This window comes from Esox lucius, chromosome 21, assembly GCF_011004845.1.
Source record: "Esox lucius isolate fEsoLuc1 chromosome 21, fEsoLuc1.pri, whole genome shotgun sequence".
Classification (NCBI taxonomy): Eukaryota; Metazoa; Chordata; class Actinopteri; order Esociformes; family Esocidae; genus Esox; species Esox lucius.
In genome coordinates, this window is record NC_047589.1 from 20,874,989 (window position 1) to 20,898,157 (window position 23,169).

Here is a 23,169-nt window from a genome sequence, read left to right on the forward strand (position 1 = left end):
TTTATGAAACTGTACACCGAAAATATCACATCACTTTGTATTCCTTATTAATAAGAACTATAAGGAATCTTGTGGGTTTGTACTATACTGCCAATATACCGCAGCTAAGCGCTGTGTCCATTGTTAAAGAAATGTGTTGAACTAATGCATTAATGGACTGTAGATTGTATACTGACAGTTTGGGGCAAAATGCAGTGGCACCAATCACCTCTGTTATGGGCCATATAACACACCCCCTGGTGCCTTTTTACTGAAATAAGAGTACAACTTGCCTACTGCAATGACCCCTCTACTGTTATTAACCCCATCACCAACAGACTCTAGTTGGTCCAGAACTCTGCCAGATCCACACCAGATCATTTTAACACAACACACCATGTTTTACCAATCTGCACTGGCTCCCTGTGCAATCTCATTTTGATATGAAGACACGTCACCTACTGAGACCTTCATCACCTGACAACGCTTACCTGTCTGGACTTCGTCAGAGCAATGACCCTCCTTCAAACCTAAACCTAAACCAATCAATCAATCAAGCAAATGTGTTTATAAAGCCCTTTTTACATTAGCAGTTGTCACAAAGTGCTTTTACAAAACAGCCAGCCTGAAACCCCAAGGAGCAAGCAACAAGTGTACCACCTTAACTATAACCCTAACCCTCATTTCTGACCCCATACAGTGGGGAGAACAAGAATTTCATACACGGTCGATTTTGCAGGTTTTCCCCACTTACAAAGCATGTAGATGTCTGTAATTTTTATCATAGGTACACTTCAACTGTGAGTGACAGGATCTAAAACAAAAATCCAGAAAATCACACAGTATGATTTTTAAGTAAATAATTTGCATTTTATTGCATGACATAAGTATTTGATACATCAGAAAAGCAGAACTTAATATTTGGTACAGAAACCTTTGTTTGCAATTAGAGAGATCATACGTTTCCTGTAGTTCTTGACCAGGTTTGCACACACTGCAGCAGGGATTTTGACCTACTCCTCCATACAGACCTTCTCCAGATCTTTCAGGTTTTGGGGTTGTCGCTGGGCAATACAGACTTTCAGCTCCCTCCAAAGATTTTCTATTGGGTTCAGGTCTGGAGACTGGCTAAGCCACTCCAGGTCCTTGAGATGCTTCTTATGGAGTCACTCCTTAGTTGCCCTGGCTGTGTTTCGGGTCGTTGTCATGCTGGAAGACCCAGCCACGGCCCATCTTCAATGCTCTTACTGAGGGAAGGAGGTTGTTGGCCAAGATCTCGCGATCTCGCGATGGCCCCATCCATCCTCCCCTCAATACGGTGCAGTCGTCCTGTCCCCTTTGCAGAAAAGCATCTCCAAAGAATGATGTTTCCACCTCCATGCTTCACGGTTGGGATGGTGTTCTTGGGGTCGTACTCGTCCTTCTTCTTCCTCCAAACACGGCGAGTGGAGTTCAGACCAAAAAGCTCTATTTTTGACCGAGGGAGATTGACCGTCATCTTGAACTTCTTCCATTTTCTAATAATTGCGCCAACAGTTGTTGCCTTCTCACCAAGCTGCTTGCCTATTGTCCTGTAGCCCATCCCAGCCTTGTCCAGGTCTACAATTTTATCCCTGATACCCTTACACAGCTCTCTGGTCTTGGCCATTGTGGAGAGGTTGGAGTCTGTTTGAATGAGTGTGTGGACAGGTGTCTTTTAAGCAGGTAACGAATTTAAACAGGTGCAGTTAATACAGGTAATGAGTGGAGAACAGGAGGGCTTCTTAAAAAAAAAACAGGTCTGTGAGAGACAGAATTCTTACTGGTTGGTAGGTGATCAAATACTTATGTCATGCAATAAAATGCAAATTAATTATTGAAAAATTATACAATTTTTGTTTTATATTCCGTCTCTCACAGTTGAAGTGTACCTATGATAAAAATTACAGACCTCTACATGCTTTGTAAGTAGGAAAACCTGCAAAATCAGCAGTGTATCAAATACTTGTTCTCCCCACAGTACATGATTTAGCAATTCAATATCTGTAATTGCTCTTTGTTAAATATGTTTCTTACTGGATGCAGGTGGTATCATTGTTATCAAACTCAAGCCCTTCAAACCCGATTACCTTCTCAAAGGGTTGGCTGCCCCCTGGTGGCGGGATTCTAGAGTTCCGACATTAATAATATGGGATATCGTTCAGGACAGGGTGGTGCGGTCCATCTTAGTGAATATGGCATGATATTACCTTGGAAGAGGAAATATTACAGCTATTGAAACAGTTTAATACAAGTAAAATATAACAGATGACAGAAAACTATACAGTTCTGATATAACTATAGCATATTTTATATATTTACACGGGGATGCGCATATAATTAAAAGGGTGCACAAAATGAACTCCCTACTAGAGTCTGAGGTGTCCACTTAACAGTTTATATAAAATATTGTTACTATGTATAGAGAAAAGACAGTGATTCAACAGGTAACATCACATTCAACAAAGCATTCACAATAATAACCACATTGAGGTGGTTAACATTCTCTTGTTCAGAGTGGTGTGAGATATGTAATACTCCTAAATACTTCACTTTGTGTCCCCTAAAAAGGTTTGAAATCATCTGTTCTGCTTTTCTGCTCAAATAAGCAAGCTGTGCTGTATTTATTAAAATTTTATTTCATGTTTTTACACTAATAACAACTTGATGTTTTATATCAGAGAATCAAAGATTTTATCTTTGGTGGCTAAAAAAAAACAAAAAACAATAAAAAATAATAGACATTTTCAATTCATCAGTAACAACCTATTCTCCACCTGGCTTCTGTAAAATCCACTTTGTGAGATCTTCTCCAAAGTCCAAGCAGGGTCTTCAAAAGTGCTGTGTTTCCAATGGTGAAGAGAAAAACACAGACAAAACATATCTGCAAACAACTTGATGTACAGTTTAGAACACCGCCTCCAAACTACACCCACCCACATACCCACTCACCCTAACATCACAAGACTCCAGTCCTGAAAAGTAACACTTAAAGAGTAATAGAGAATCAAGTATAACATTATAGTTTACAGTGCGGGCAGACACTATGACTTCAAAATATACAGGCGTAAGTGAAGGGAGAAACACAACCACACACGGGAGACAGAATGCTGTCTAAATGATGGTCGACTTTAAAGCAACAGAGACGTTTGTTCACTACACACTGTAGAAAAATACAATGTTCTGGTTATAAAATACTGCACTGCTACGAAAAGGTTCAGATCAAACTTTGGAGGTATATGCAGGTGTAGGATTGCAACATTTCAGGAACTTTCAATAAATTCCCTTGTTTTCCAGAAATGCTACTGGGTTCCCTCTTTATTCTTTTTTTATTCAGACAATCCTCAAAAATGCATTTTTAGAAAAAACAGGGAATATATTTAAAGCTCCAGGAATTGGTTAACTGTGTACAGGAGAGCTTTGTGAGCGAGTCCTTTCTTTGACCACAACATTATCCGATACTTGGCGCCTGCTGCGTATACAACTAGAGTTAATGTGCCTCAGAATTCACAGAGGTCATTCCCTTCCCAGTGGACAGGCAGTCTAACATGAACTTATTTTGTAACTGACAACAAATTTTTGCTCATTAAAAATAATGAATTTGAGTCCAAACGTGTGTCTCCAATTCAAAGCATTAGGTATTAATAACATCTTTATATTGTATTTACAATCTATAGGTGATGGTGCTTTTTCCCCTGCTCTAGAAGCATGTTTGACTGCGTGTGTACAATTTGTCTGACATTGATGAGCACGAATTACCCATTAGGTCTCAGTCTTTTTGGCACGTTTGTTCCTGTACAAATACATCAAAATGATTACATGGGGAACCTAAAGAACATTCATGTGGCATTTAAAAACAAATATATAACGCAAAGACATAAAACAACTGATTCATAATGACCACATGGTCCTCTATGCTTGCTCTATGAGACAGCATGTTTTCAGTAACTCCGTTTCTGCTCTCCAGAGAGAGAAAACCTTTATGTCGAACCACAACATGGGACAGAGCTTTTTCACAATGAGAAACAGAGTATATTGTCCTCCAGTACAGTATCTTGGTTTGCTGCCATTTACATTTTAGTAATTGAGATGACTGTTCAGAGATGATACACTAAACCCTTCTATTATCCCAGCCAAGCAATGCAATGAATGGAACAGTTGACAGTGTCACTGCAGCACTTTGCTCTACATCGAAGATGAAGCAAAACAGTGACCTTTAACGACAGCTTGATAAAAAAAAAATGTGGCTAGGCCGAGCAGATAATGACTCCAACCAGCACATCTCCCTCTGTTCCAACTGTCAAGCGACATCATTGATGGAGGGTCACAGAAAGGCTGACAAACTCATTAATTGGTGATTAGCTGACATTCAGCTAGTCTCTAACCAGCTCATTTTCGTCCTATGTGTTGATGGAGGAAATAAATGGGACCTGGTACATGAAATACTTTGATAGCCCATGCTGTTCACCATTTTGTAAAGCTGTGAAAGAGCACATGCATGTAATGAAGGTAGGATCTTTGGAAAAAAATAAAATATTTTCATTCCCGGCACCCATACACACATATTCCAATTATCACAACCCTGTATTTAACATAGTTAACATGAGCTAAGTAATAGGATATATACTATGGCTATTTCCCAACAGATTTCATTTACTAACAGGGCTACAGAGCCACAGGTCCCATTTATGAGAACCCCAGTATGTACCATCTTTGGCTTTTCAGGGCTTAGTGAAATGTCTGCAACATATAAATAAAAGCAACATATTGCACCTTCAAACCCTTGGCCTAACCACTGTCCCACCCCTGAAAATAAATTAAATCATTATTTCGATCTAGTCCTAACCTTTTTTCTAGTCATTGTGAGTCTAGTCATCCAGTTATCTGACTTCCTTACTTCCTCCGTTTGGAGTGAAGTTACAACTTCTGTGTAAGTATTTCCGGACAAAGAAGGGAGTGACGATGGGACAGAGTATGTTGACATTTGACCTCACCTTCATTAAAAAAGGGCCAACAAAGGGCCCAGAAAACTAAAACAACAACTTCTGGGATAGACATTTTGTGGGGAGGGGTCGTGCTGCCACCGTGGGTTCTAACGGACCTTTGGGCTTGGACCTGGCAAACATTCCCTTGCAAAAGCAGAACAAAATGAGCTATGAAAGACTGGGTCCAAAGGGCCCCCTATTCCCTACATAGCGCACTTTAGATGAGGGCCAATCAGGCTACGGTCATAAGTAGTGAAGTGTACAGGTACTAGTGTGCCATTTCGGGAACCGCATTAACATGAATTGGATTATAATGAATGGCCACAAACAGACATGAAAAGTTAACACTGACAGTCAGGGGGAAGAGGTACAAATTAAATAAAATCCACAAAATAGACATCAACACACGTCAAATTAAAAGTTAAAGTGTCAGAATGCTCCATCCTCCAGACGTCGCCACGAAATGTAGGCCTCAAACACACCCACGATCTCTCCACCAATCAGGGTGACGCTATGACACACAGCCCCGATTGGTCATGAAGGCTAAGAAGTCCAATGTCCAATAACACGGCCCCCCCCATCCAACAATCTCCCGGCAACCCCAAGGTTATTTTTGTCCCAAAATGCCGCGTAACGTTGTGGCGTCGGCCTGTGCTCGGTTTCGCGGGGGCACAACCGTTTAAGAATAGATGGTGATGACCTCACGTCCGCCCCCACGGACCAGGAGGACCCGGTTGAGACCCTCCAGCAGAACCTCCAGGAACTCCATGTCTGAGACGCCGGGAGTCAAAGAGGAATCACATCACATAATAGCTGCGCAGTTACCACTTATAGTACCGTGCCATACAAACCACAAGTTAACATTTTGACCTGCCGATGTCCGCCGAACGTCCGCCGAACGTCCGCCGACAAAACCTGGAAGTGAGGCATGTCTAAGGCTGGCAGTAGAAGCTGAATGGACAGGCGTTTGGCCGTAAAGGATACAGTTCTCGTCACCCCCTCTGTTCTTGGGCGGTCCGGGCATGTTGAGGAGGACTAGGTGTGCACCCTGGGACCTGTTGACCACCACCTCGTTCAGCCTGACCGCCGTGTGCATGCGGCGCACGTTGGATTGGTTCCTGAACGACACAGTGGTGACAGTGAAGACGCTAAACCCACCTCCACCCTGACGGATATCCGTCAACCCAGCTGTGTTGGACTCATTCTGGACCCACGGGATCCATTTCACTCTTTAACTAGGTTATGGTGCATGTTTCTCAGGGTTAGGGTTATGCCCCCTTCGCTATAACTTAGGTAATTATTACATTTGAGTTATATGAATGCAGGTCTGTTATCATGGTTTCAAATTCCCTCTGACATCACTGTATCACTTTGATAAAGTTTTTATGTTGTTCACCAGTTTTTTGCTAATTAGGACTAATTAGGACAACAGTAATCTACTTGTCTGTTTTCTCAATGAACAGGCAATATCTGCCTGTTAGTAAGATAACCAGACATGCAGGCATTGACCGAAACACCTCTTAATCCAATGTTTCTTTTTCAGAGTCAGCCATTTCAGTGAGATTCTCAGATGCCCAGCTTGTATCAATCAGAGGGGAACATGCTGATGGTTAGGATAGCGAGGAAGTAATTAGCTCAGTATGGATGAAGACTCAGTTAGCAGCCAGGCAGACACACCTCAAAACAGCAGCAATGCAGTGGGACGGAATGAGTTGCTGAGCAACACAGCAAAGAAGTTGGCTACAGAGGTGTGCTAGTAGGATCAATGACTTAAGCCAGCTAACTTGACAAAATATTCTGAAATATCAAAATAAATTATAATAATAATAATGCATTATATTTATATAGCGCTTCTCAAGGACGGAAAGACCAAATTAAAAAACTCATATAATGCACATCTTTCTTATTTAGCTTTCATAAAGGACCAAAAAAAAATACAAAATTGGTTAATCTTATTCTTTCTTTAGGACATGTGCATTTCAGAGGCAGCAGATCTGACCACTAAACCAACTTTCTAGTGGTGTTTTTAAAGTGAAAGTTAGCTGGCTAACTTACTGATCCTGCACAGTTAGTTTCCTTCCTTTGATGTGCTGACTACTACAACAGACAAGCCTGTGGGTAGGAAATATTCCAGTGGATAACCCTGCATTGTATACGCAGCACAAGACTAGTCATAATGTCCTTTGATTGACCATGGATAGTTTCATGTGATACTGGGTGTGAAGCAAAAAATGTGAAGCAAATGTGAAGCAAAAAAGGCAGAGCAACATATGCAAATAGCTTAAAGCAGAATGATCCTAAATACAAAAAAAACTGTGCTTTCCATACAGTTCAATGTAAGAACAACACAAAAACGACTGTGACAACCAAGTGAAATAGATTGACCATCATATTATCTTATTTCTTCATCTTATTTTAAACGCATGGGCAACGCAATGCCCACTGTATGGAAAGAGCAATTGTGTTTGCACAAGCTACATGACATGATGCCAAGCAAATTCACTTCAGAGAGGCTGTTTTAGAGGAGCAGGTCAAGAAGGGTACACATGCGCACCCACACCCACACACACACACACACACACACACACACACACACACCCACACTCACACACACTCACACACACTCACACACACTCACACACACTCACACACACTCACACACACTCACACACACTGAGTGGGTAGGAGGTCAACAAAATGGAGGAGACAGAGAACAGCTACATTTGCACAAACACACACACGCGCACGCACACAGCCTGTGACACTATGGTGAAGAGAAATGTGACTTACAGGCTCTCCCACTCTCTAGAAGAAGGAAAGCAAAGACAAAAACAACAGAAACAAACTCAGATGCTTTCTAGAGAACCAACTGCATATCTGCAGGCCAATCACCCCAACAGTAAAATACAGTGCTTCCCATCACTTTTAAATCAAAGGTGTTTGGAAAGAGGTAAAAATGTCGGAAAATATAGGACAAACGTTGATTTGAAAGTCTTTAAAATGCCTCTCTGTGGGTCAGGTAACCAAATCCTGATTGAACGTTCTGTATTTGACTAGAGCTACTAGTCTCTGCGTGCCATTTGAGATGATGTGTTCAGGGACACAGAGACATGATGATAATTAGTGTGCTGGTCTGCATAGCAAGGCCATACTCTGGATTGGTCCACACATACACACGCAGTTAACATGGATCATACCAATGGAGCTTAGACACACCATGCAGGCAGTGTAACCATTTCAAACCGACAGGCTCAGGGCAGCTGAATGGAATACTAAACATGCAAACCCATGTTTCTACAGTGAACCCAACCTAATTAACCGTCTTAAGAGCCACCAGCACCACTGTCTAGGATCAAAAATAAGTGGAGAGTAGAGGATGACTTACGGCTTCATATTGAAAAGGTCACGCACGCCCATGTTTGCCTCAGCACGGTTGCGGTTGCGCTCGGTGAGGAACTTGTCCTTGGTCCAGGTCATGTGAACCCGGTCGGGGCCGGTGTCGGCCTTATCGTTGAGCGCGGCGTGAGATGCGGTGTTTCGGTCATGGATCAACTGAGCCTGAGTATACAGAGCAAGATGAGAAGAGACACAGAACGAAAGGAGAGGGAGGGAAACCTGTTATCTAGAACACCTCTGTTTACAATACAAAACAAGTGTCTACAGTTTCAATCACATCAGAATCCATAAAGAGCACAACGGCATCAGTGTTTTCAACACAGGCCGACAGCCGTTCAGGACGGAGACCAAGTACTGACTGGAGCTAACACAGACTGAATAATTAAGACAATCATGGGAAATGAACCATGTGGAGGGTGTGAGTGTTGCAGTCATCCATGGGAAATGAGCCAAGTGGAGTGAGGGTTGCAGTCATCCATGGGAAATGAACCCGGTGGAGGGGGGTGAGTGTTGCAGTCATCCACGGGAAATAAAACAGGAGGAGGCGGGGGTGAGTGTTGCAGTCATCCATGGGAAATTAACCAGGTGAAGGGGGGTGAGGGTTGCAGTCATCCATGGGAAATGAACCCGGTGGAGGGGGGTGAGTGTTGCAGTCATCCATGGGAAATGAACCAGGTGGAGGGGGGGGGGGTGAGTGTTGCACTCACCCATGGGAAATGAACCAGGTAGAGGGGGGGTGAGTGTTGCACTCACCCATGGGAAATGAACCAGGTGGAGGGGGGGTGAGTGTTGCAGTCATCCATGGGAAATGAACCAGGTGGAGGGGGGTGAGTGTTGCAGTCATCCATGGGAAATGAACCAGGTGGAGGGGGGGTGAGTGTTGCAGTCATCCATGGGAAATGAACCAGGTGGAGGCGGGGTTGAGTGACGCAGACACCCATGGGAAATGAACCAGGTGGAGGGGGGTGAGTGTTGCAGTCATCCACGGGAAATAAAACAGGAGGAGGCGGGGGTGAGTGTTGCAGTCATCCATGGGAAATGAACCAGGTGAAGGGGGGTGAGGGTTGCAGTCATCCATGGAAAATGAACCAGGTGGAGGGGGGGTGAGTGTTGCAGTCATCCATGGAAAATGAACCAGGTGGAGGGGGGGTGAGTGTTGCAGTCATCCATGGGAAATGAAACAGGAGGAGGAGGGGGTGAGTGACGCTGACACTCATGGGAAATGAACCATTGACACTAACACAAACTCTAACTCTCACTGACAGACGTGAACTGACATTCATTGACACTAACTGGACATTTTGACAGGACGTTACATACACTTCAGGGTCCCTTACTGTTAGCAGCTGTGGCTGTGCGAGCCTGGTCTAAGGGGGTGGGGTAGGGGGGTGTCAGGTGGGCTGCAGTCATGTTGGGGTTGGGGACACATGGTGGGGGGTGGGGTTCGGGGTTGCTGGGGACTACCTCTTCCTCCTGTGTTTCCTGCAGGGGTCGACTGGGGCCCGATTCCGAGCAAGAGGCTCCAGTCTGGTTCTTCCTCCTGATGGAGCTACGTGATTCGTCAGTGATACTCTGAATCTGAGGAACGTGTCCACCCACATCGCAGCCAAACAGGAGAGGGGGCCAAAGGTCATACAAAGAACACTTGGGCAAATGGGTGCTAGGAGGGCCCAATACCCACAACATACTGACCTATGACCCATCGACTTCCTGTTTGTATACAGGACGTCACTTAGGTAATAACAGACATTTTCCAAGCTCAGATGGGAGGTCACAGGCTGTTTCTTGTTTAAAACCAAAACAGATTATAAATGTGTTTAACCAAGTCAACATGTGAGAGACCAATCATGTATATGGTGCACTATATGTGAAGGGAATAGGGTGCCATTTGGGAGGTCATATAAAAGGGCTCCTGTTATGTCATTGTAGAGTGTGTGGCTGCAGACAGGGGGCGGTGTTACCTCTCGCTCCCTCTCCGTCCTGGACAGCTGCATCTGTTTGAGCATCTGAGAGCGCTGCTCCATCACCAGGGTCTTCTCATAGGTGAAGGCTGAGATGTCACTGTCTTGCTATTCAGACACACACAGACACACCAACTTGAGCTACGTGTTTGACGCGAGTGAGTTAAACCTGTTAATTATTATCGGGTCAGTAGTGAGAGGTCAGTGCCCCAGATGTTCGCAGCTAGGCTCACCATCTCCACCACCTCCACCTCAGCGTCCAGACGGAGGTGATACAGAAACATCTGAAGGTCCTTCTTCATCTGAATACTGTTGTCGTCCATATTTGCCACGGTGAAGATACGCATCTTACACTTTCTCCAAACCTGAGGTGAGGAAACAGAACGAGTGAGAGGTTTCCAAAAGATACAAATTAAATGAAACCAAACAATTGTTTTTCAGTGTTAATTTAAGGTGTAAGGTAATGTTAGCTGTGTGTTCAAAACAAAATACTGTTTGTGAACATGAGATGTCATTTCCAAACCAAACCCTTTTGAAACTAAATCTGTACTACTACAAGAGAGAAATAATAGAAAAGTTTTAAGGTATATGACTTTCCACTTGCCTCAATAAGTGAGGACTATAATGAAGCGTGTAAATGCGAGTCTGTTGCTAAATTCCACCCTGACAGAATGTGCGTGCTGTTGCCGTAGATACCGTACCTTGTGCTGTCGGAGGAGGAATGGCAGCAGCATGAGCAGCCCCCCGTCGTGGACAATCCACCAAACATCTATGGTGCCCTCGCCCAGGCGCTCCGCATTGGTGGGGAAGCTGTCCACGTTCTTCGCCACTAGCAGGGCCTGATGGGCCGCCGTGGTCTCGCGCACCGTTTCTGTACAGGAGACAGTGAGGAACGTTGTATGCAAAAAATGCTCCAATTTTTTTTTTACATTTGCAGGTTTTTCACCTCAGAGATTTAACCCGACCTTTGTGATGATATGTGAATGGAGTTATGCAACATGCGGTTGGGGTTGTGATGAGTTACCTCACCAAGCGAATGCCCAAGACTTATTCCACAGCTGTGTGGTGCCAGGGTTTGAATCCCACTGGGTCAAACTGCCTCACCTATGAAGTTCTTCCAGGACACGGCGTCGGTGGCCTGCTTCCAGGTCCCGGGCCATGCCATGAGGACTGTGTTGTGCTTCATGCCACCTAGGCCGGCCGACTGGATCAGGTGGGAGAAGCCGTCCCGCAGGTTGGACGATGCCACCACGTGGCAGAATCCCTTGGTACGCTCCGTCGTCATCGACGACTTGATGTTCTGATTGGGAAAGGAAAAAGAAGGTCCACAATAGGTTTTCCTCCACTAAAAGACACAGACGTCATTTGGTGACATTTGTAGCTGTCTCTCAGAGTCTTTGGAAACAGTTTTGGCCGACCAGTAGATGGCAGTCTCAATCCAGGGAGCAGCACAGTTATGCACCCGGAAACTCTGAGGGGCTTCTCAGAGAGACAGTGGTCGATGGAGGTTGTGTCTCTGTTCTCCATAGACCACGGGGGCAATGACTGGAGATCCCAATCATGTTCCTCTAACCTAGCAGTTCGGCAGCAGCGTAGAGGAAGGAGAAGAGCAACCCACTGACCACTACTCAGACCCAGACACACAAGGGATAATCTCAACCCATTCCTACATTACCTGCTCAGACTTCTTGACTTCAGCCTCCTTGGTCATGAAGGTGCCCTCCAGCACAGAGCCGACGATGGTCAGGCCTTTCCCTGCCTTGAGCTGGGTGCAGAAGGAGAGCAGACGGGGGTGCTTCACCACATGGTCTGAGTCCAGGTTGAGCAGAACCAGCAGCTGGGGCCTATGACCAGGGACAACAAGGGTGTTCCGACGTCAGTATAACTCTGAATGGTTACATTTTAAACCAGGTGGTTTTAACCATGACTGCTGATTGGCTGAAAGCTGTGGAAAAGGACACAGTCAATCAATAAATCAATCAAATTTATTTATAAAGCCCTTTTTACATTAGCAGTTGTCCCCAAGTACTTTTACAAAACACCCGGCCTTAAACCCCAAGGAGCAAACAACAGTAGTGTTGAACTTCAGTGGCTAGGAAAAACTCCCTAAGAAAGCAGATATTCAGGAAGAAACCTAGAGAGGACCCAGGCTCAAAGGGGTGGCCAGTCCTCTTCTGGCTGTGCTGGATGAACATATTAAGAGTACAAATTGTAATAATTAATAAGTACATGTGGGCTGAGTCCAGGGTCTATTTAAACATAGTCCAGGTCAGGAGCATGGCCAGATGGACAAGGACAGGGACAACACGGGGAGGGGGAGGTGTCAGCACAGTGGCAGCTGAAATCGTCAGGTATCACATTGATCTGCAACACAACCAGGAGGACTTGGAACAGGGACAGCAGCGGGTCTTTCAAGCCTGGTACTCCCCAGGTGTGGGCCAAGACCTCATGTCCTCCTAAGTTTAAAACGGCAGGAGACGGAACATTTAGAAAATGCATTCCTTAGATCTACAGGGATTTATAGTGGAGAAGGAGAACTGACCCTACTCCCCCAGCACAATAATATAGCAGCGTAAGACCTTGGGGCTGAGACAGGGGGGTCCAGTGACACTGGACAGGGCCCAACAAGCAGGAAATCAATCCACCCACATTGCCAAGGATCAACCAAAGGGACCCCCACCAACCGCAACCACCCTGAATGAGGGCCGAGTGTTGCCAGCAGAGTACAGCCCAATTACACAAGTACCCAACACTTAAATCATAGACATTGCTGTAGAGATGAGTCTTTAGTAGACACTTGAAAGTTTGCACTGTGTTTGCATTTCTAACCCTAATTGGCAAGCTCTATGAGAGAAGGCCCTGCCTCTGGCTGTTTGTTTAGAAATTCTAGGTACAATTAAAAGGCCTACATCTTGCAATCTAAGGTTACGTGCAGGTATGTATGGCTGGATCATTTAAGCGAGGTAAGTAGGAGCAAGTCCATGTATTGATTTATAGGTTAACAATAAATCCTTAAAAGCAGCCCTAACCCTAACAGGCAGCCAGTGTAAAGAGGCTAGTACTGGAGTAATGTGTAAATTATTTTTTTGTTCTAGTTTTTTTGTTCTAGCCGTGTGCAGCACTAACTGAAGAGCATTGCAGTCATCTAATCTGGAAACAACAAAAGCATGGATTAGATTTTGACAGAAAGTTTCTGATTTTTGCAACGTTTCAAGTGTGAAAATAAGCAACTCATCAGAAATATTTTATATGTTCATCAAAGAAAAGGTCAGGGTCAAGGGTAACGCCTAGGTTTCTTACAGTTTTTTGGGATACAACCATGCAGCCATTGAGGTTCACAGTCAGATCTGCCAACTAAGCTCTTTGTTTCTTGGGTTCTAAAATGAGCATTACTGTTTTTCTTGAGTTTAAAAGCAGGTAGTTCTCTGTCATCCACTTCCTGATATCTGAAACACATGCTTCCAAAGTAGCTAATTTAGGGGCTTCTCCATGCTTCATTGGAATATATAACTGTGTGTCATCAGCATAACAGTGAAAGTTGACATTGTGATTCCGGATTAAATCACCCAGAGGCAGCATATATAGTGAGAACAATAATGGACCCAGAACCGAGCCTTGAGGAACACCAAATCATACCCTTGATTTGTCAGAGGATATGCCATCCATGCAAACGAACTGATATCTTTCAGATAAATACGATTTAAACCAGGCTAGAACATGTCCATGTAGCCCAGTATGGGTTTCCAGTCTCTTTAAGAGAAGGGAATGATCAATAGTGTCAAAAGCAGCACTAAGATCAAGAAGCAACAGGACAGATGTGGAACCTTTGTCTGAGGCAATTAGAAGCTCATTTGTTATCTTCACGAGTGCAGTCTCAGTACTATGATGGGGTCTGAAACCGGACTGGAGCATTTCATAAATGTTATTTGTGTTCAGGAAGGCATTCAGTTGTTGGGAAACACATTTCTCTAAGATTTTTGAGAGGAACGGGAGGTTCGATAATGGCCTATAATCGTTTAATATGTCAGGATCCAGTTTAGAATTTTTTAGAAGAGGCTTATTCTCCGCTATTTTTAGTGAGTTTGGTACGCATTCAGAGAAAAGGGAGCAATTTATTATGTTCAACATTGGCTGACCTAGCACAGGAAATAGCTTGATTCCAAGAAAGTAATTTTGTTGGAATCGGGTCTAGCTGACAATTTGTGGGTTTAGAACTCATTACAAATTTTGTGAATGTGTCGAGCGATACGGGATCAAAAAATTCTATTGTCCCCATTGACCACCTGGTCAGTGAGGTTCAGGACCTTCTCAGGACAATTGAGATTTTGGGGACTATAACTATTTGAGGAAGAGTCAGTTATTTGTTTTTCTAATGGTGATCAAAGTAGTTAATGTATTCATTACAGCTATAGTGAAGACCCACTTCACTTGTTGAGCATTGCTTTTTTGTTAGCTTTGCAACTGTATCGAAGAGAAATCTTGTATTGTTTTTGTGCACCTCAATCAGGTTGGAGAAATAAGCTGATCGAGCAGATGTGAGTGCTTTTCGGTATTGTAGTGTACTGTCTATCCAGGCTAGTCTGAATACTTCCAACTCTGTGGAGCGCCACTTTTTAAAATTTTCTGGAGGTTCGCTAGAGTGCTCTAGTATTGTCTGTGTACCAGAGAGCAAGTTTCTTGTTGTGCATTTCTTTTGTTTTAAGTGGTGCAACCGTATCCAAAGTATTTCGCAGTATTGGTTTTAGATCCTCGATTAGATCGTTTGCAGTATTATTTTCTCTGTTGTTGATGAACGAGCTTATCAAGAATATCAAGAAATCTATTTGGAGTCCGAGAATTTACAGTACAGCTTTTGAAACTCATTGTTTGCGGAGCAAGTGGATTACTTGTTTTAATGGTAAATGTAATAAGACAGTGATGCCTGCTGATCATTCCCCTCCGAAGACGGCTCGGGCCTTGACTCCGACTCCAGTGGGGAAAACCTGTTGCTCTAGCAGCGACACAGGTTGAACTGGTCAACGGCTTTCTTCCCAGTGACCAAGAGAAAGTTCTTGCCTGGCTGCAGGAGCTGTGCCGGAGGGCTAACAACACTGTTGTTTCTTCCCAGTGGCACAGACGTAGAAAAAGTTTGGCAGGTAGCCAGGTAGGTAACAGCAAGCAGCGTACAGCACGTCAACAATGAGGTACACCTAACCCCATTGTACCTTGTTTCTTATTTACACCAGGATTGGGTTTGACTAAATTTAAATTCCAGTCAAATCAGGAAGTACACACAACTTCCAACTCGGGGAACATTTTTAATGTGAATTGTTTGAGCAACTTTTTTGAACTGACTGGAATTTAAATGGAATCAACCCCAACCCTGCATTACTCATAAATAACCTATACACTGAAAGGTGTAACTTGATGTGGATCATACAATGTCGTCCACGAGTGATTTGTGCACAAATCCAAGTTATGCAGCTAACAGATCAAACGAATAACCCCTCAGACCAGTGCCGTCTAACTGAACTCCCAGCAGCGCAGAGCTCCAGTTCACAACGGCTGTCGGTCGAAACCCACACAACCCGGTGAAGCGCAGCCTCAGACGCCGGCCGTTATGCCCTTATCAGCGATCCAATCAGCGATTTACAACCTCTACATGTTATGGGACACCGAACGTCTGCGGCCGACTGGAAAAACCGCTGGTACGTTACACACAGTTCAAACCAACCGGATCAGAACTCCATATCAAGATGAGACTCGGCCGGGGTTCGGTACGTGGGTGCTGCTACTGAAAGGCGGCTTTAAAGAGGCGTAGGAACACGTCACAAGTGGAGTGCGGGTGACGGACGGGCATAATCACTTGGTGTCCAGCCGTGTACAGTAGCAAGCACCAGACGGCCCAGGGAAACAGTGATTTTGACACTAGATTAGGGGCATTTACCTGGTTGTTTCCCGACGTGAATGCCTCCGGTTATAGACAGGCACTGTCATTGGGTTGACATTACAGAGAGGCGTAAGAGATTAATCAAATAGTCATGAGAAATGCTAACACCTCTCTATGTCCTCTCAAACCTCAACAAACATGCACACATAAGGTTAAAAACATGTGCGCATACGCACACAAGTCGAAATGCACGGAAAGCACAAAGACACACACACACCTCCAGTTCTTGGTGTGTGGCGGCGCCTCTTCCAGTCGGATCAAAGCGTAGCGGGCAGCGTTCAGGGACAGCCCACGGATACCATCGCCCCACTCTTTCTCCGCCCTGGTGACGGACAGAAAGACAGAAAAAAAGAGTTAGAAACACAATCTAACATGCACCCTATTTGAGGAAAAGAAGCCAAAGCACTGAAGTAAGAAGCCACTGACGAATCTGCTAACTCTTACCCTCTGTATTCAATGTACTTGTAGATGCAGCCAGCGATGAGCATGGCCACCAGGGCATAGAACCAAGAGGATATGAACATGAGGGAGAGACATAAACTGGCACCTAGGAAGGAGAGGGCCCTGGAGAGGGAGGACAGAGATGGGGCTCACAGTCAGTCATATAGGAATACGTTTTGACTGCTCAGAAATTACTTTTAGGCCATGAGTAGGCAAACAGATTGTATAATCTCAGATATTCGGTCAGGCTAATCATATCGTATATGACGGTTTCATATCGGAGGCATGTCTGTGTGTAAGAAAAAGAGAGACCAGGTAATAGGCTGTGTGTGTGTGTGTGTGTGTGTGTGTATACTTTGCCTCTCTTCTGAGGCAATATCCCACTCAACTGAATAACCCCTTCAGGGACAGCAAAGACGTTTCTGTTGCTAGGTTTGTTGCTAGGCTAACAAAAGCCCCTAGAGACTGCTACAGTACTGAGGACCTCAGGTTCACTTGATCATTATTATATTCATTTGGGATAATTGGGTTAATTAGAAGGTATATAATAAACAGCACATTGACATGATTCTCATTAAGAAGTATGCTATATTAATGTTCATGTTTTTAAAAACAGTGATGCTTTGGATGGTAATTTGAGAGGCCATTAGGACGGCCAGTTTTAAGTGAAAGAGAAAGACCTTCTTACCAGTGGTAGAACTTGAAGCGGGGTCTCCAATTGGGGGTACGGAGCAGTGTCTGGAGGGCACAGGCCAGGTTGACAAACAAGTAGCACATCAAAAAGAACCTGAGGGAGAGACAGAGAGACAAACAGAGAAACGGAGAAACGCACAGAGAGACAGGAGGAGAGAAACAGACAAAGAGAGACGAAAAGGTACAGACAGAAGAACAGAGGGGGAGATGGGCAGAGACAGAAAGAGAATAACAGACAGGCAGGAAGAGACAGACAGGTAAAGAGAGGTTAGATTACACCGTATTACCAGTCATTCGGTGGGCCTCCAGACACCAGATCTACAGTCCTGCCATAACACTACATTACAGTAAATAGGAGAGCAGGTGTGAGGGGGAGGAAAGAATAAAAGGGAGGAAGACAGATAGTCTAGGGGTTAGAGCATCTGGCTAGTAACTGGAAGTGTGCTTGATTGAATCATTGAGAATTACATTAAACCCAAAATGCTCCGGTAGGGTACTATGGATAGGAGTGACTGTTAAATGATTTTAATGTGACAGGAATGGGGCAGATAGGAGAGGAAATCCACACAGCAGCCCAGATATGACCCACAACATGCAGAACTGATTGCTCTTACAGCGGGAGGAATTGCTACATAAAGATAGCAGACAGGATGTGAGAATGGGCAAAATGACTGATCTCTGATCGATAATATAGTTAATTTTCATCCCGACTCCGCGTCTGTAAATTCCTAAAATCTTTTGTATTATTTTACCCTTATTAGGCGTGGCGCTATTTTAATATGTCTATTGAGAATTTGGTAGTAATCCAGTTTGTGTGTTAGGATGAGAACTAACCCCCAGTAGGTTTGGGGGCAGAGGGCTACTTACATGGAGAGGATGGGGGCCACAGCGTCCAGAGAGGCGATGAGAATGCCGATCTCACAGATCCCAGCGGTCAAGAGCAGGGCCCAGGTGGGTTCTCCATTAGCCTTTCCATGACCAAACACCTGGAACGCAGGAACACTAGTCAGACAGGCAGAGGGTGTGTGAGTGTAACTTGTTTAAGTATATGTGCTTCTTGGTCACCTCAGCATGGCCCAAAAGACTGCGGGGAACGGGTCTGAATGGGTCGTGGTACCGAGATTGGAAGGACAACGCGTTTCCAGGTTCTAATTCAACCAGATTACGTACTACTGCAACGTGTGACAGAACAACAATGATGGGTCTCAATCTAAAACGAGTCCTCTGGGCAGAAGTTTGATTCTATGCATGAGGATATGTGATGCTCAATATACTGCACAATCACTCTCTTTACTGCGGTATGGAAGGTTGCATCATATTTCACAGGAACGTTCAACTTATTGTTCTCACGCATTGTATCCCATCCTGCTATGGGTGAATGAGGATTTGGGACAATGCCATCTTGTGCAATGGTTCACAGCAGCAGTATGTGTGTGTGTGTGTGTATATCTGTGTGTGTGTGTGTGTGTGTGTGTGTGGGTGTGTGTGTGGGTGTGTGTGTGTGTCTGTGAGATTCCCCTCAAGACCAAACACTTGACTCCACTGACGTCAAAAACAACAGACAGCAATCCCTCCTGTCTTTTCTTTCCAAAATACTAGAGCATGCTGTCTCCGACCAAGAGATAGAGAACATCATTGTCTGGCCCCCGGCTTTCCCCCCAGGACTAATGTTCTATCTTCATAACGTGTGCTCTGACCTGTAAGAACGGCACGATGCCGTCTCGTGCGATAGCCTGTAGCAGCCGTGGGGCTCCAGTGAGACTCTGCAGACCGGCACCACAGCAGGAGAAAAATGAACCAATCACAATCACCCAGGGGGAAGGCCAGGCAAGGATGCCAATCACCAGGTTCCCTTTGACGGAGTCTCCAAACCTAGGACAGACCGACAAACTAATTAAATATTACTCAATTTCAGCGGACATAGATAAACAGACATAGAGAGAGAGAGACAGACAGATAAACAGACATAGAGTGAGAGAGACAGACAGACAGATAAACAGACAGACAGACACAGACAGACAGGTAGATAAGCAGACAGTGACAGACACACAGACAGACAGACAGACAGGTAGATAATCAGACAGAGACAGACAGACGCATACAGACAGGTAGATAAGCAGACAGAGGCAGGCAGACAGACAGGTAGATAAACAGACAGAGAGAGAGACAGACAGACAGACACAGACAGATAGGTAGATAAGCAGACAGAGACAGACACACAGACAGACAGACAAGTAGATAATCAGACAGAGGCAGACAGACAGGTAGATAAATAGACAGAGAGAGACAGACAGGTAGATAAGCAGACAAGCAGACAGACAGATGTAAATTGCTCCAGCTCTCCATCTGACAGAGTGGAACAAGCTGCTACGATACGGAACATTGGTGTTGATTATGTGCGAAGTGTGAGAGGTGGAACAGCACTTACTTGTCTCTGAGCACCACTCCCTCAATGCAGGCGCCAAACAGTACCACAGAGCTAATGTCTGGGTTATGCAATTAAGGAATTTGCCTCAGGAAGGGAAAAAAGAAAGCAGGGTCACCTTCATTTGAGCACCAAATGGAGCAATGCAGGGAGAGACTAGTTGGACGTGCATTAGCAATTTCCCATGCAAATAGTTTTGCAACAGATCTTTCGTCAGATATCAAACTAATATCAAACAGATATCAGGCTGATATTGTCATTAAAATCTTCTTCCCATTCAGATTAACTTGCCATTTGCATGTAAGTGTGTACAGTATAAAGGATGTTGCTAACTAAACGTAACACAACATCTAACTATTGAGGACATCCCTGTCATTGTGCTTATGCTAGCATTGGCTCATGAAACTATCTCCAAATTCCTTTGTACTCTATTTGGACATAAAAAGGTTATCCACAAGTTCATCTGACTTTGGAAAAGTAGATGAAAGGTTCCATTGTTAAAATCCCATGTTATCCCTTAAAGGACAACTAACAGAAAGGATACAGATGAAGGTGGTTGTGGCGATGGCCATGATGGTTCCAATGGGGATGGACTTCTGGGCATCCCTCAGATCACCAGATCTGTTAGATCCAGCCATGATTCCTGTGTGCAGGGCCAATAGGAAGGCCTTTGTTACAGTATTAATCAAGAGCTGATCTGGATGAGCACTCATTTCATATACTTAACTAGAGAAGTCTCATTGAGATGTACACCTGACCAATTCAAACACAAATCCTTTGGTTTTACTTGTCTTCTTATCACCAATCAACCCCCTCAACCAACAAAATGTCACTCATTCCTTCCACGGCAATGTTGTGTTTTTTTTAAAATCATTTTATTATGCATTGAACTTTAGCATACCTAAGAAATGTGCCACGTCTTTTGCATGTATTGGTCGTTATTGTAAAATAAAATGTTCTTAATAACTCAATAAATAAATAAATGTGAATGAACGTTCATGTGAATGTACCTGTGACAGAGGGGAAGTAGATGCCGACCAGCAGGGTGAAGAAGGTGGTGATGTCGTTGGCCACGTAAGGCATGTTGATGTCCTGGGAGGTGTCTAAAGCCGGCACTGACAGCTGGTCCTTTTTCTCCACTAGCATACCATTAGGACCATAATCCCCCCACATGTTATCTATACAGGGAGATGGATGGATGGAAGGAGGGAGGAACATGTTGGAGAAGAGGAAGGAGGGATGTTGGAGTGATATGAAGCAAGGGAGAGGTGGACCCTTTCAACACAACTGAGATGGACCTGTTCTCTACATTCAACAAAACTGGAGGACACTTCCATCTCAACCATTACTCACTGTTGGATCTCAGACAGGGACCATGTTTCTCCACTTTCCTAAGAGCTTCTAAGACAATTAAGTAAGTGGTTTAAGTAGAACTTGCAAAGCATTATGCTGTATAAATGAAAGTGTTCAGGGCTGAGATTATTTAATTAATTTCATAACTGCAAAGTCGTCTCTAGGGTCAAGCTGAAATGGTCAGCAGAGTTAAAGAGATATCCTAGTGATGGGCATACCTCCAGTATCAGAGTTAAAGAGATATCCTAGTGATGGGCATACCTCCAGTATCAGGGTTAAAGAGATATCCTAGTGATGGGCATACCACCAGTATCAGGGTAAAAGAGATATCCTAGTGATGGGCATACCTACAGTATCAGGGTTAAAGAGATATCCTAGTGATGGGCATACCTCCAGTATCAGGGTTAAAGAGATATCCTAGTGATGGGCATACCTCCAGTATCAGGGTTAAAGAGATATCCTAGTGATGGGCATACCTCCAGTATCAGGGTTAAAGAGATATCCTAGTGATGGGCATACCTCCAGTATCAGGGTTAAAGAGATATCCTAGTGATGGGCATACCTCCAGTATCAGGGTTAAAGAGATATCATACAGGAACAGGGTTGTACCATACTTGGGGCTTGAGAGGGGGGGTCAGGTAGGGCATCTCTCACCTCGGATCACCCCGCTGGTCAGGCCAGGGATGCCCTGGATTTCTGTGACGTTGTTGAGTTCGAAGTACTTGTTACATGTGGCATTGGGGTACGGCGAGTCACAGAACAGGGACCAAAGCTTAGTAGTGACCGTCACGTTGTCCACCTCCATAGTTTTCAGGCAGTGGTCGAAGTTATGGTTTTTCAGCGTGCGATTCCCCAGTAGGCATACGCTGGGACAAGAGAAATCATAATGAACCATTCAAATGTATTCCTTTAAGGAATTCAGCAAAGATATTTGACACAACAACAAAAAAACATAAACATATGTTGAATGATTGATTTAGGACCCAAGAGAAAAAAAGCTAAGATCACTGACTAAGTGATGCTCAGGGCAGAAGACGCCACTCACGGGAAGTCCGGCGGTTCGAAGGCGCTCTTGATGACTCCGGCGTAGATGGCCAGGATGGAGAGTATGACACAGGCCAGGAAGACCAGGGCCAGCTTGTTCACATATTTGACTCCCACAAACACCACCAAGGACATTAAAGTGAGACAGCAGGTGCCGTAAACCCGCATGTTGTTCAACAGCGCTTCTGGCTCATCCTCCTTCTTATCTGCTTTAAAGATGGCTGCACTAGGAACAATGTAGGTCTAGGAGCATACAAAAAATATATATCTATGAGCAGAAAAGACCACACAGCATCACCAGGGACAGTCGTTTCTGTAGCCTAGTGTTTTTGGTTAAGTAAAAAAATAAAATATAGCCATGTTAAGAGCAGATTGTAGTAGCACAAACAAATGGATGTTCGTACAGAATACTGACCAATAAAATCTCGATCGTACCAAGGATGTACATGGAGCCGGCGAAGGTGGTCCCCAGGTAGAAGCAGAGCCCCACAGCCCCGCCAAACTCTGGGCCCAGCGACCTGGAGATCATGTAGTAGGAGCCCCCAGCTACAGACCCACCAGGAAGAGTCAGTTACTAAAGGGCGGCCCATATCCTATCAGTTAAACAATCTGACCAGTAACCTAAATGTTGCTGAAACAAATCCACAATATGGCAAAGTGGAACATCTGTTGTTGTGTTCTTGAGGAAGGCAGTTAATTTCCAGTTGGGAGGGTTTGAAGTAACATTGTAATGCTATTGTTCATTATAAAGCCACAGCTCTGAGCGTGGCCCTAAAAAGTATTTGCCCCCTTTCGACTTTTCCACATTTTATTGTGTTAAACAAAATCACATCAAATCTCATTAAGATGTTGCCAGAAGGCATGTCGGAGACTCTGATACAAAGTGTAGTAATATTCTATGCTATAGAGCTTTTTAAGCTTGAACAAGTGTTATGTTTGGTGCAA

General features: G+C 44.4%; 1 protein-coding gene across 6 annotated transcripts in view; it reads right to left on the minus strand.

Annotated features, from left to right (window-relative positions):
• Nucleotides 1–2,616: 2,616 nt before the first annotated feature.
• slc12a7b (solute carrier family 12 member 7b) overlaps nucleotides 2,617–23,169 on the minus strand; it is a 58,539-nt gene continuing 37,986 nt past the window's right edge. For 3 of the 6 annotated variants that reach the window (XM_010885708.5, XM_010885710.5, XM_010885714.5), the window contains exons 6-26: nucleotides 22,640–22,770; nucleotides 22,226–22,467; nucleotides 21,835–22,046; nucleotides 20,838–21,005; nucleotides 20,372–20,470; nucleotides 19,831–19,888; nucleotides 19,100–19,274; nucleotides 18,270–18,388; nucleotides 17,398–17,496; nucleotides 16,713–16,832; nucleotides 16,486–16,590; nucleotides 12,015–12,183; nucleotides 11,444–11,639; nucleotides 11,041–11,210; nucleotides 10,573–10,704; nucleotides 10,340–10,447; nucleotides 9,843–9,956; nucleotides 8,368–8,540; nucleotides 7,773–7,787; nucleotides 5,967–6,100; nucleotides 2,617–5,753 (exon numbers count right to left, since the gene is read on the minus strand). In XM_010885708.5, the coding sequence (XP_010884010.2) occupies nucleotides 5,662–5,753; nucleotides 5,967–6,100; nucleotides 7,773–7,787; nucleotides 8,368–8,540; nucleotides 9,843–9,956; nucleotides 10,340–10,447; nucleotides 10,573–10,704; nucleotides 11,041–11,210; nucleotides 11,444–11,639; nucleotides 12,015–12,183; nucleotides 16,486–16,590; nucleotides 16,713–16,832; nucleotides 17,398–17,496; nucleotides 18,270–18,388; nucleotides 19,100–19,274; nucleotides 19,831–19,888; nucleotides 20,372–20,470; nucleotides 20,838–21,005; nucleotides 21,835–22,046; nucleotides 22,226–22,467; nucleotides 22,640–22,770 (2,831 nt within the window). In that variant the 3' untranslated portion in view covers nucleotides 2,617–5,661. The remainder of the gene's footprint in view (nucleotides 5,754–5,966; nucleotides 6,101–7,772; nucleotides 7,788–8,367; nucleotides 8,541–9,842; nucleotides 9,957–10,339; nucleotides 10,448–10,572; nucleotides 10,705–11,040; nucleotides 11,211–11,443; nucleotides 11,640–12,014; nucleotides 12,184–16,485; nucleotides 16,591–16,712; nucleotides 16,833–17,397; nucleotides 17,497–18,269; nucleotides 18,389–19,099; nucleotides 19,275–19,830; nucleotides 19,889–20,371; nucleotides 20,471–20,837; nucleotides 21,006–21,834; nucleotides 22,047–22,225; nucleotides 22,468–22,639; nucleotides 22,771–23,169) is intronic. The other 3 variants (XM_010885711.5, XM_010885709.5, XM_010885712.5) reach the window with 3 other exon arrangements.